This window comes from Palaemon carinicauda, chromosome 37 (genome assembly GCF_036898095.1).
Source record: "Palaemon carinicauda isolate YSFRI2023 chromosome 37, ASM3689809v2, whole genome shotgun sequence".
NCBI classification, from domain to species: domain Eukaryota; kingdom Metazoa; phylum Arthropoda; class Malacostraca; order Decapoda; family Palaemonidae; genus Palaemon; species Palaemon carinicauda.
The window spans coordinates 42,169,971-42,183,401 of NC_090761.1; the positions used below are offsets into that span (position 1 = coordinate 42,169,971).

The 13,431-nt window shown below is 45.5% G+C and overlaps 1 protein-coding gene across 2 annotated transcripts in view; it reads right to left on the reverse strand.

The window, feature by feature from the left end:
- The window catches only part of LOC137629596 (mitochondrial fission regulator 2-like), a 90,617-nt gene that overhangs the window by 30,373 nt on the left and 46,813 nt on the right, over positions 1–13,431 (reverse strand). For both annotated transcript variants that reach the window (XM_068361053.1, XM_068361052.1), the window contains exon 3: positions 9,812–9,925. In XM_068361053.1, coding sequence (XP_068217154.1) covers positions 9,812–9,925 — 114 coding nt within the window. The remainder of the gene's footprint in view (positions 1–9,811; positions 9,926–13,431) is intronic.

Genomic DNA, 13,431 nt, shown 5'->3' on the forward strand with positions numbered 1-13,431 from the left:
AGACCAGCATGGGCTTCAGTTTGAAGTCGCCAGCAGCATTTCCCCCAAGAAGCAAAGTTAGCCTCTCCTTGCCTGCTTTATGACCGGGTGCTGACTTCTCCTCCTTTGCTATGTACGTGCGGATAGGCATGCGCTTCCAGAATAAACCTGTCTCATCCGCATTGAACACCTGATAAGCAGAATAACCCCCCTCCCTAATTATCTCAGCCAACGCTTTAGGAAATTCACTTGCTGCTTTCTCATCCCCACTAGCAGCTTCACCTTGCACTTTAAGATTATGGTAATTGGCCCGAGCCTTAAATCGCATAAACCAACCCCTACTAGCCGAAAACTCTTCACTTTCACTTTCTCCCCCCCTTTCTTTTTTCAACGCTTCAAACAACCTTTTAGCCTTCTCTTGAATAACCATTAAGCTCACTGGAATACGCCGTTGATTTTGATCTTCCAACCAAAGCACTAATAACCTTTCCATTTCGATAATTAAACCACTACGCTGTTTCGTTATCACTGTTGCTTTCATTGGAGCAGATCCTTTTACGTGTTCAACAATGCGCTCCTTATCTTTAAGGATAGTAGCCACGGTCGAACGGCTAAGGCCAAGCGATCGGCCAATGTTCGTTGGCGTTTCACCGTTTTTAGACCGCTTAATAATGTCTAATTTCACTTCCATGGTGATGGCCTTCCTTTTCTTCGATGCACTACCATCAGAAGAATCTGCCTTGCGCTTTGGAGCCATAATGAAGGGCAAAAAGTTCAAAAAAACGATCAAACACGTGAGAGAAAGAACAGGCAATCACAACCAAAAATGGCGTATGAGTGGAACTGAGCGACGCCGTCTTCCTCGCCCACAACCACCGCAAAGCGTATTCATCCACCGCGCGCTAGAAACTAGTTCGCAATTGTTTACGTCGCTTACGACGCTAACGGTGTAAGACGGAACGACGCTTAATATTATTTTTATATTTTTATGGGGCGCGTTCGTAACGGCGAAACCGCGTAAGTCGGGACCGTCGTAACCCGAGGACCTACTGTAGCTGATTCACACCCAAGGAGGTGGGTAGAGACCAGAGTTAAATATGTTTACATCGTATAAGCTAAGAGTTTTTTCATTTTGACAGTTATCAATATAACAAAACCAAAATAAATAGGTACCTGGTAAGGAAGTCGACTTAGACGATTACTCTGCCTTGTAAGTACGTCTTCCTTACGGAGCCCAGCGATCCTCTTAGGATGCTGACAGACTCCCAGGAGCTGAAGTATCAAGGGCTGCAACCCATACAACAGGACCTCATCAAACCCCTAATCTGGGCGCTCTCAAGAAATGACTTTGACCACCCGCCAAATCAACCAGGATGCGAAAGGCTTCTTAGCCTTCCGGACAACCCATAAAAACAACATTAAAACATTTCAAGAGACAGATTAAAAGGATATGGAATTAGGGAATTGTAGTGGTTGAGCCCTCACCCACTACTGCACTCGCTGCTACGAATGGTCCCAGTGTGTAGCAGTTCTCGTAAAGAGTCTGGACATCTTTCAAGTAAAATGACGCGAACACTGACTTGCTTCTCCAATAGGTTGCGTCCATTATACTTTGCAGAGATCTATTTTGCTTAAAGGCCACGGAAGTTGCTACAGCTCTAACCTCGTGCGTCTTAACCTTAAGCAAAGATCGGTCTTCCTCACTCAGGTGTGAATGAGCTTCTCGTATTAACAATCTGATAAAATATGACAAAGCATTCTTTGACATAGGCAAGGATGGTTTCTTAACCGAACACCATAACGCTTCAGATTGGCCTCGTAAAGGTTTAGTACGAGTTAAGTAGAACTTAAGAGCTCTAACAGGGCATAATACTCTTTCTAGTTCATTGCCTACGATCTCCGATAAGCTGGGAATATCGAAAGATTTAGGCCAAGGACGAGAAGGTAGCTCATTTTTGGCTAGGAAACCAAGCTGCAGAGAACAAGTAGCTTTTTCTGACGAAAACCCGATGTTCTTGCTGAAGGCATGAAGCTCACTGACTCTTTTAGCCGAGGCTAAGCATACCAGGAAAAGAGTCTTAAGAGTGAGATCTTTCATGGAGGCTGAATGTAAAGGCTCAAACCTGTCTGACATGAGGAATCTTAGGACCACGTCTAAATTCCACCCAGGTGTAGCCAAACGACGTTCCTTAGAGGTCTCAAAAGACTTAAGGAGGTCTTGAAGATCTTTATTGTTGGAAAGATCTAAGCCTCTATGCCGGAAGACCGAGGCCAACATGCTTCTGTAGCCCTTGATAGTAGGAGCTGAAAGGAATCGTACTTTTCTCAGGTATAAGAGAAAATCAGCTATTTGGGCTACAGAGGTACTGGACGAGGATACGGAAACTGACTTGCACCAGTCTCGGAAGACTTCCCACTTCGATTGGTAAACTCTAATGGTAGACGCTCTCCTTGCTCTAGCAATCGCACTGGCTGCCTCCTTCGAAAAGCCTCTAGCTCTCGAGAGTCTTTCGATAGTCTGAAGGCAGTCAGACGAAGAGCGTGGAGGCTTTGGTGTACCTTCTTTACGTGTGGCTGACGTAGAAGGTCTACTCTTAGAGAAAGACTTCTGGGAACGTCTACCAGCCATCGAAGTACCTCGGTGAACCATTCTCTCGCGGGCCAGAGGGGAGCAACTAACGTCAACCTTGTCCCTTCGTGAGAGGCGAATTTCTGCAGTACCTTGTTGACAATCTTGAATGGTGGGAATGCGTAAAGATCTAGATGTGACCAATCTAGGAGGAAGGCATCTATATGTATTGCTGCTGGGTCTGGGACTGGAGAGCAATAGATTGGAAGCCTCTTGGTCAGCGAGGTTGCAAAGAGATCTATGGTGGGTTGACCCCAAGTCGCCCAAAGTCTCTTGCACACATCCTTGTGGAGGGTCCATTCGGTTGGAATTACTTGACCTTTCCGACTGAGACAATCCGCTAGGACGTTCAAGTCGCCCTGGATGAACCTCGTTACTAGGGAGATGCCTCGATCTTTTGACCAGATGAGCAGGTCCCTTGCGATCTCGTACAGAGTCAATGAGTGGGTACCTCCCTGTTTGGAAATGTACGCCAAGGCCGTGGTGTTGTCCGAGTTGACCTCCACCACCTTGCCTCGAAGGAGATTCTCGAAGCTTATCAAGGCCAGATGAACCGCCAAAAGCTCCTTGCTGTTGATATGCATGCTCCTCTGACTCGAGTTCCACAGACCTGAGCATTCCCGACCGTCCAGCGTCGCGCCCCAGCCCAAGTCCGATGCGTCCGAGAAGAGAACATGGTTGGGTTTCTGAACTGCCAGGGGAAGACCCTCTCGTAGGCTGATATTGTCCTTCCACCAAGTCAGACAAGACTTTATCTTTTCGGAAATCGGGATCGAGACCGCCTCTAGCGTCTTGTCCTTTTTCCAGTGAAAAGCCAGATGGAATTGAAGAGGTCGAAGGTGTAGCCTTCCTAGCGAGACAAATTGCTCCAGGGATGACAGCGTACCTACCAGACTTATCCAAAGCCTGACTGAGCAGCGTTCTTTCTTCAACATCTTCTGGATGGAGAGCAGGGCTTGATCTATTCTGGGGGCCGACGGAAAAGCCCGAAAAACTTGACTGTGAATCTCCATCCCTAAATACAGAATAGTTTGGGATGGGACCAGCTGTGACTTTTCCAAGTTGACTAGGAGTCCCAATTCCTTGGTCAGATCTAGAGTCCAATTGAGATCCTTCAGACAGCGATGACTGGAAGAGGCTCTGAGAAGCCAGTCGTCCAAATAAAGGGAGGCTCGGATGTCCGATAAATGGAGGAATTTTGCCACATTCCTCATAAGCCTCGTAATCACGAGAGGAGCTGTGCTTAGGCCAAAGCACAGGGCCCGAAACTGGTACACCACATCGTCGAAGACGAATCTCAGAAAAGGTTGGGAGTCAGAGTGAATGGGGATGTGGAAGTAGGCGTCCCTTAGGTCTAGAGAGACCATCCAGTCTTCCTTTCTGACCGCTGCTAGGACTGACTTTGTGGTCTCCATGGAAAACTTCGTCTTTGTGACAAAGACATTCAGAGCACTGACGTCTAGCACCGGTCTCCAACCTCCTGTCTTCTTTGATACTAGGAAGAGACGGTTGTAAAACCCCGGTGATTGAAGGTCCGAGACTTTGACCACCGCTCCCTTCTCTAGCAAAAAGACACTTCCAGTTTCAGGGCTTGTCTCTTTTCTTCCTCTCTGTACCTGGGAGAGAGATCGATGGGGGACGTCGCTAGAGGAGGTCTGCGTACAAAAGGGATTTTGTACCCCTCTCTGAGCAACCTCACAGATTGTTGATCTGCGCCTCTCTTCTCCCAGGCTTGCCAGAAGTTCTTGAGTCTGGCACCTACTGCTGTCTGAAGTTGCGGGCAGTCAGACTCTGCCCTTAGAGGACTTGGATCCTTTCCTCTTCCCTCTCTTCCCTTCGGCACGAGCACCTCCCCTGCTGGAGGCTCTGCCACGAAAGGGCGGGATAAACCTGGACGCTGGAGTGTCTATCCTAGGTCTAGCAGACAAGGCAGGCAAAGGGGGAGCTTTGCGAGCCGAGGACGCAACTAAATCGTGGGTGTCCTTCTGCACTAAAGACAAGGCAATTTCCTTAACCAAGACTTCAGGAAACAAGCACTTAGACAAGGGCGCAAAGAGTAACTCAGATCTTTGGCATGGCGTCACTCCTGCTGACAGAAAAGAGCACAGAGACTCTCGTTTCTTCACGACTCCGGACGTGAATGAAGCGGCAAGCTCGTTGGACCCATCACGGACGGCCTTGTCCATGCAAGACATAATGAGTAAGGAAACATCCCTATCGGCAGATGAGATTTTCCTACTCAAGGCCCCCAAACACCAGTCCAGGAAGTTAAAGACTTCAAACGCCCTAAATATGCCTTTAAGAAGGTGGTCCAGGTCCGAGGGTGACCAACAAATCTTCGAGCGTCTCATGGCAAGGCGGCGGGGAGAGTCTACAAGACTTGAGAAGTCGCCCTGGCCAGAGGCAGGAACTCCCAAGCCGAGAACTTCTCCCGTGGCATACCAGACGGGGGGAAGGCAAAAGCCGTCTTCCCTAAACTCCTCTTGGTCTCTAACCAATCGCCTAACAGCCGTAAAGCTCTCTTGGATGAGCGAGAGAGAACGAGTTTAGTAAAGGCAGGCATGGTAGCAGGAACGCCTAAGACAAACTCTGACGGCGGCGAACGAGGAGCCACAGAAATAAAGTGATCAGGGAACAACTCTTTAAAAACAGCCATGACTTTTCTAAAGTCCAAGGATGGTTGAACTGCTTTAGGCTCATCTAGTTCTGAAGGCTGATCCTCAGGCTGTGGTTCAGCAACGTCCTCATCTGACAGTTCCTCATCCGATAACTGATGAGAAAACGGCAAAGGTGTAGGCAACGTTTGACTCGCAGAGTCCGGTCGCACTGGTGCATGCGTGACGGAGCCGGACGCAGCGTCCTGGAACTGCTGAACAGTCTGGGAACTGTCAACAACAACAGGTGCGCGAGGACGCACAGCGTCCACCCGAGACTGTTTAGACCGTCTGGGTTGTGCAGTCAACACCATACCGGGTTGCGGAGGTTGACGCACCGCGTCAAAACAAGTCAACTCTGATGGTTGATGAACGTCCTGAACGTCACCAATCGCATCAGTGCGTTGCCTAACGTCAACGTGCGGCTGGAAATCCACACTGGGTCGCATCGGTGGAGGTACCACACCAACTGGTTGACGCGAGAAAGCTACATCCACGTCAACAGGACGCACAACCGAACGCTTGGATGGCTGATGGCCAGTAGGTACAACGGAAACCTTCTCAGCGTTGTAGTCCTCCATCAAGGACGCAAGCTTAGACTGCATGTCTTGCAGCAACACCCATTTAGGGTCTACGGAAGCAGGTGCGGTAACAGACGGGGTTAGCGAATGAGACGGCACAACTTTGCCTCTCTTAGGCGGCGAGCAGTCATCAGATGACGGCAACGGGTCCGAACTGTCCCAGTGGCTACATCCGGGACGTTGGACTTGTCCTGAAGGGACCGACTTACGCTTTAAAGGTCTAGAGACCTTGGTCCAAGGTTTCTTACGTGAAACACCTTCGGACGACGAGGTAAAAATGGGCTCTCTCGTCTTACTTTGGTAGGGGCGATCTTGACGAGATCCGCCTGATACCAAAGAGGGAACGTCTGTTCGCTGATCAAGGCCTCTCGAACCCATAAGTCGTACGACATTGCTTCTCCCCTGGGCTTGGGAGCTTGCAAGAGGTCCCGGACTAGGTGGACGACAGGCACGAACAGACGAACCCTCGGTCGCAACACTGTTCACAACACTTTGCGTAACACTAGGCACTTTGACACTATCCTTCGTGGCACTTTGGCACTTGAGTTCCTTTACGTCCGCCATGAGTTGATTTCGGTCACTTGCTAAAGCCTCAACTCTCTCCCCCAAGGCATGAATATCACGCATCATGTCTGCCATAGACGGTTCCTGAGTGCTAGGAGGGGGGTTAGGAACAACCACTACAGGGGAAGGAATAGGTTCAGGGGCATGTGGAGAGGAAAAATCTACCGACCTAGAAGAACTTCTCCTTACCCTATCTCTCTCTAGTCTGCGTGTATATTTATCAAATTCGATAAAATCGAATTCCGAAAGGCCCACGCATTCCTCACACCGATCTTCCAATTGACAGGTTTTACCCCGACAATTGGAACAAACAGTGTGAGGGTCGAGAGAAGCCTTTGGAAGACGCCTATGACAGTCACTAGCATTACACTTTCGAAACTTGGGAACTTGAGAAGGGTCAGCCATTTTGAATTAGTCAAGGGAAAATTCCAAAAAACGATCTAAGTCATCAACAATTAATCTGATTCAAAAAAGAGTTTAAGGATTTATTTGAAGAAAAACACCTGTACTGCGAAAGCTCAAACCAAATTAAAGTACTTCACCAAATATGATGGGAAAAACTCCAGGTTCAACAGCGAGTAAAGTACGTCTTGTCGACACGTCGACAGAGAAGAAATTGAAGGTTTTGTTTACATCGAGAGTGGTATCTGGCCGACAGTTGGCGCTGGTGGGCACACCCGCAACCTGCATAGCGATCGCTGGCGAGTTTTTTATGTATGTGTCTGTCGAGCAACAGAGTTGCAGCTATTATATATTCACCGGCTATGTTAAATATTTAAAAATTAAAAGATAGGAACAACGGTTTTGTTATACAGAACAGTAAGGGAATGACGACAACTCGGTAAATATTTACATTACAGTGAACCCTCGTTTATCGCGGTAGATAGGTTCCAGTCGCGGCCGCGATAGGTGAAAATCCGCGAAGTAGTGACACCATATTTACCTATTTATTCAACATGTATATTCAGACTTTTAAAACCTTCCCTTGTACGTAGTACTGTTAACAAACTACCCTTTAATGTACAGAACACTTAATGCATGTACTACAGTACCCTAAACTAAAACAGGCACAAATATTAAAGGTGATTTTATATCATGCATTTCCTAAACATGCTAAAAAGCACGATAAAAAATGGCAACCAATATTTTGTTTACATTTATCTCTGATCATAATGTAGAAACAAACTGGAGGTAGAGCTTTGCTTATTACCCAGACATATTTCCCATACTTTTCCCTTAGAACTACATCACATCTTCCTACTTTAGATATATATATATATATATATATATATATATATATATATATATATATATATATATATATATATATATATATATATATATATATATATATATATATATATATATGTGTGTGTGTGTGTGTATATATATATATATATATATTTATATGTATACACATATACATACCTACATATATACATAAATACATGCATACATATATATATATATATATTACTGTATATATATGGGTTATGGAAAAAATCCGCGAAGTGGTGAATCCGCGATGGTCGAACCGCGAAGTAGCGAGGGTTCACTGTAGCACAATACTGTACTGAACTGTAGCCTTATTACATCCAGTATATAGTGTATATGTGTGCACATGTACTGTACACTACATATGATTATAAACTGTGGTAGAAACCAAATAAAAACAATATTAGGCAGTATTTACTGTGTTAATCATCAGCTTGGGCACCAGCTCGTGGTAAGGGGCTGTGACTTTTTTAGGTTAAGAGTTACACCACCCTAGTGGCATATTTATTTGCCAAAATCCCCTTATCGTGCCTGTCTCTGTAACCTAACTACCGCGAATAACGAGGACCGACTGTACGTGCGTTCCATTCTCCAAAACATAACCAGACACATAATCGGATACAGACGAAGGCCCAAGCAAGTCTGGGGTCATGGGAAAACTCCTGGCACAAAACACAATAAAGCTAAATGAGGCAGATTGGGCACCCGGCACCACAAGTCAGGGCAAAAAGACACCAACGGTCTCGTGTCTGTGGATACAAAGAAAAAGAGAGCTCTCCACTCCATATTCTCTGGGTACTAGAGAGCACAAACCATCTAGTACTGCATCAAATAGTCCCACCCTCTCTTCCCGGAGCAAGTTCATGAAATAGGGGAGGAAGAGTCATGGATGTCTCTTCAGCCTCATCATCATCCCAGAAACAAACAGAACTACAACCCCATCTGTTCCGAATGACTATCGGAGTAGATGGATCAGCTGAGGCTACATGACCAGGCCTAGCTACTGGGGTAGCTGGCGCCAATTGCCCAGCCACGGCTATCAAGGTAGCCGGGACCCCGGTGCCATGGCACAGGACGGGGACGCTGGTTACTGTCCACCTCTTCTGACCCCAGCACCTTACCCACCCAGCCAGAGGTAACCAAACCAGACATAACAGACCACGGATTTACTGACACTGAGGGCACCACCACCTCTTCAATGGCTGGTGCCATGTGAACAATAACCTTCACGGAGGGTACTAGAGGACAGGCAGCCTTAACAACCAACTCCTTCAAAGCAGCCACAGAGGGCCTACCTGAAAGACCTAACGCAGTCCAGGCCTTCCTTAGGCCTTTTGCACACCATTGAAACCTGAAAAAGATGCCAATTTCAATCCATGCTTTCCTATTCCATGCAGCATACTCCTGGGGACTGATCCATGGGCATAAGCACAGGAGGAGCAGCAACCAACAGAAATATTCCATTCGGGGGAAGCAGTGCAGCGAGCTCCACCGTTGTCTTCTTGGGCGTTGCCCAGTCAGATCACAATGAAGGGCTAGAGTGCTTCTTTTCCTTCAGGACATATGCCTATCATTGCACCAGTGGTCAAGATCGATACTCGACACAAGGGGATGCCTGCCTAAAGACATGCCCTCGACACGCAAGAAGCACAACACTGTTGCAGCACCTATCCCTTCCTTCGCCAAACACAAATTTCTTGTTTCCACTCCCCAGTCAATAACCACAACAGCATTAGAAAAAAGGATCCACAGCTTTGAAGAATGCTACCACACAGATGCAAACAGCACAGAGATTGAAGCAAAACTGAAGAGAAAACTAATTGCAAGGGGGAACCAGTCAGCTAAATGCTCGTTACCCATTTTAAACCACCGATTCTAGCTCGCACCAAAGTAATCTCCTTTATTAAAGGATGAGTGTTTGTATGTTTATGTAAGAACAATTACTATAGTAGTTGCCACTTACATGGCTCATCACTGGTAATCTTGTTTTTCTTTTAAAGACTTAAATTTCTTTGTACTGTACAGTATTACTATTAACAAACTGAAATGAAATCATTACATTTCAGCAGTCTGTGGTATTAATAGAGCATATGCTATTCCGAGGAATGCAAAAAAAATTTATTATCTACCTGAAACTTCTTGATCTCTCTGTATCAGCAAGCCATTTAGGATCGATTTGGCTCTGAGCCTGCGAGGAGAATAGGGAATCACATGAAGTGCTTAAACTTCTCAGTGCAACATATCTGAAATAAAGAAAAATTATTAATTTTCTATTCTTGTAACAATGAAGTACTATATATTAACATTTACGTATCCCTTCTGATCAAAAGCTACTTGAACAAGAGTACTGTATATCAGGAAAACTTCTCTAATAAAAATCAATTCTTCCTTGCTATATCTTCCAACTAGTCTTTGACCTTTAACTGCTTTTATAAGACAAATAAAAAAAAATATTGTTTCCATATAAAATCAAATTTCCTCCGTAACCTAAACCATTATTATGTAGCACAGGAACAATCGCTGCCCTCTTCATAAGTAAAATCAATGAGTAAAGCACAAAATGACAAATTTGGGTAATTTCCTGACTATACAAACCAAAGTTCTTTATGTAGAAGACATTAGCACAAGCTGGGATAGGGCTATAAACACTTTTAACTAAGTGTCAAACAACCATTCCAGTTGTTACCAGTGGTACCGGGGAGATGCACCATCCCCCAGCTCGCTCATACCTTCTTCACTTTGATTGCAGCCAGGACTTTCTCTGAGGGTAGATGATAGCTTGTAAAGTATGTGTAAAGAACTCTGGTTTGTAATGTTAGGAAAATACAAATTACTTCCAAATTTGTCATTTGTTCCGAAACAAATACAAACCCTCGTTCCTTACATAGGAGACTCACTCTAAGGTGGATGGAAGTGCTTTTAACTGGCAGAAATTATTTTGACCTGGAAGCACTGCATCAGAGCATGATAATGCAAGGGATGAGCATCCTGACATCTCGTAAACCAATGGCCTATCAATATCAGCGAGTTGACGGCCCATGCGAAAGTGATTTTGAGAGTAAGAATGTAACTGTGAATGTCATGGGGTATGTATATTCAACAGGTTTGTGATCATACACAATGGGGACCAGACGTCCCAACTCCCCCACGTAAGGAGATTGAGGATGTAATGGAATATATAAGCACATTCTAGCTACAAACAATAAGGGGCAAACCTGCAGACGAAGAGATTTAGCTGACAAGGTCTTCAGATGCTGTGCCCCAAGCGAGGGGAATGAATATGAGTTATTATTATTGCCACAAAAGGTTGACCACTGATACTTCCAGCGACTGTACCTGAGCACAACATATAAGCCTAATGACTAATTTCAAAGCCTCTTTCTTTAGAGTTATACTAGCATTTTCATCAATAACTCTAGACCCTCCAGCATTTCTAGCTGCTCTTTCAAACAAGATTTTAAGGCAGAAGATCAAGACAGTAGCCTGGATCCTTTTATTCCTCCTCTTGCTCAAGTAAGTACCTCTTAACAACTACTTATCCCTTATGTGCCGAGATGGTATTCTCCACCTTATATCACTCCTCTCAATGAATTACAAACTCTTTAACAACTCCCTTAGACCAAAATTATTTCTTTTTTAATTAACCTGTTAAAGATTTGCTAAAAGTGTTTGGTTGCACCATTTTTATATGGCTTTGGGCAGTTTGCTTGCAAGCTAAGCTACCAGGTAATGAGTTCTTTCCATATGGGGTAAATGTAGGGACTAGTACCTCAGTGTAGGGTATAATCTTAGTATGTACGTATTGCTTGTCTTGGTATATACCATCCACTCGTACTGAGTTAGAGATACTGTAGAAACATGCAGCTATGTCGACTCGACATTTCAAAGGTCTCTTTCTTATATGGTTGAAGTAACAACATTCAATTGAGGACACTGCAGCGTGTACTAGTGTCTGTTCACAAAGGGACAACTCTCGATACGTAACTTTTCTCTTTTGCTCCTGAAAGGGAAGAAGTGATCTAACAGAAAGTGGAAAGAAGGGCAAGGCCCTTATTCCTATCGGCAGTTCTTGTGAGAAAAGAGCACAGTTAGTCAGAAATCACATCTTGTGTGAGCAGCTGAACCGCATCAGATACATATATCCTGGTAAGGAACGTTCTCGGTGTGTAATCTATCACCTTGTGAAATACTTTGACAAATATAGAACTATCAAGTTCCGGGCCTTAATATAAAGTGAATGTGCACTCTCAGAAGAGGGTGAGCATAGAGGTAAGGGCATGTTCCTGCAGGAGGGCGCCCAAAAATTTAAGAACATGCTCATCTACAAGAGCCCTCAAGTGAGGGCTTGTTCCTGTAGATGTACGCACACAGGAGAACGCTCTGGGAATGAACAGGTAAGTACCCACTCCTGTAGGAGAGCTCTGAGAGTTGTTTTCAACCCTCCTGATAATTTGTTCACTCGCGGACGAGCTCCTGAAGTACGTTTGAGGTGACACCTCAGAGCCCTACCTGGGCATAGTAGCCAATAATCTGGATCATCAGTTACGTTACAGTGATTCTCAGTACGGAAATGTCCGAATCTAGATTTCGTTACTGCCGGATCTTGAGTCTTGCGATAAGATCAGGGAAGAACCAGAGGATTACCTATCTCCATCCCCTTGGATGGGAGAATGTCGTAGAAAAGACCATGAAGTTCACCTACTCCCTTGGCCAAAGCGAGTAGGAAAGACCGTTTAGGGTCAGATGAAGATCTGATGTCTGGCATAACACTTTATAGGGAAATCCTTTGGAGACTGCAGAACACGAACCACATTCCATGGAGGTGGTCTAACTTCCGACTGAGGGCAGGTAAGCTCGAAACTCCGTATGAGTTGAGACAACTCCAATGATGATGAAAGATTAGATGAACTCTTTTCAATCTAAAGGCCAGTCTCAAGGCTGAGCGATAGCCTTTCACCGCCAGGACTGAAAGGAGTTTCTTCTTCCCAAAGATATACAAGAAGAACCGCTATTGCTGGAATAAATGGTATCAAAGTGAAAGATACACCTTCCACGACCCCAACCACAGATGACTGGCCACTTAGCCTGGTACACAGCAGCTGAAAATTACTGGAGGTATCCAAACTTCCCTTTTGCAATGTATTGCAAAAAACCTCTCTTTTCTTGGGCGATGCTACAAAACCTTCCAGCATGAAGACATAGGGACTCCACAGGTTTGTGGTACAGTTTATGCGTGGTTGTCTGGGTATTTTGTGACATAGAGGGAGTTCTCTCAGGACTTCTGTTTGCAGCTGAAGAAGGTCCAGAGACCATTCAGCATGATGCCATAGTAGGGCTGTGAGGGTCATTGCTTAGTTGGTGGAAGAACCTGCCTTGTTGAGTACTGGAGAGCGGTAGAGCGGGAGCTTTCTCCTAGACATCACTGTGGTATTGTTGCTCATCAACACCACGCAGGGAACTGCCCAGAGGTAATGAAACTGTTGCAGTGCCAAAATTGATACCTCACCCAAGAGGATTATGTGCCGGGATCCTTCGGACTTGGACCAGAGCCCTGAGGCCAAGTGATGCTGCAGAAGAGCCAACCCCTCTCTCTCTCTCCCCCCTGCTGGGGGGAAGAGAAACTCTACCCCTTGAGGAGGTTAACATTCGATGTCCACCGCTTCTGATCTTTCTGTGCTCTAGTCCTGAAGGTTCGGTGGATTCTTGCTGGGTCTAATTGGACTTGGTCCCAGTTACCACTGGAGAGGCC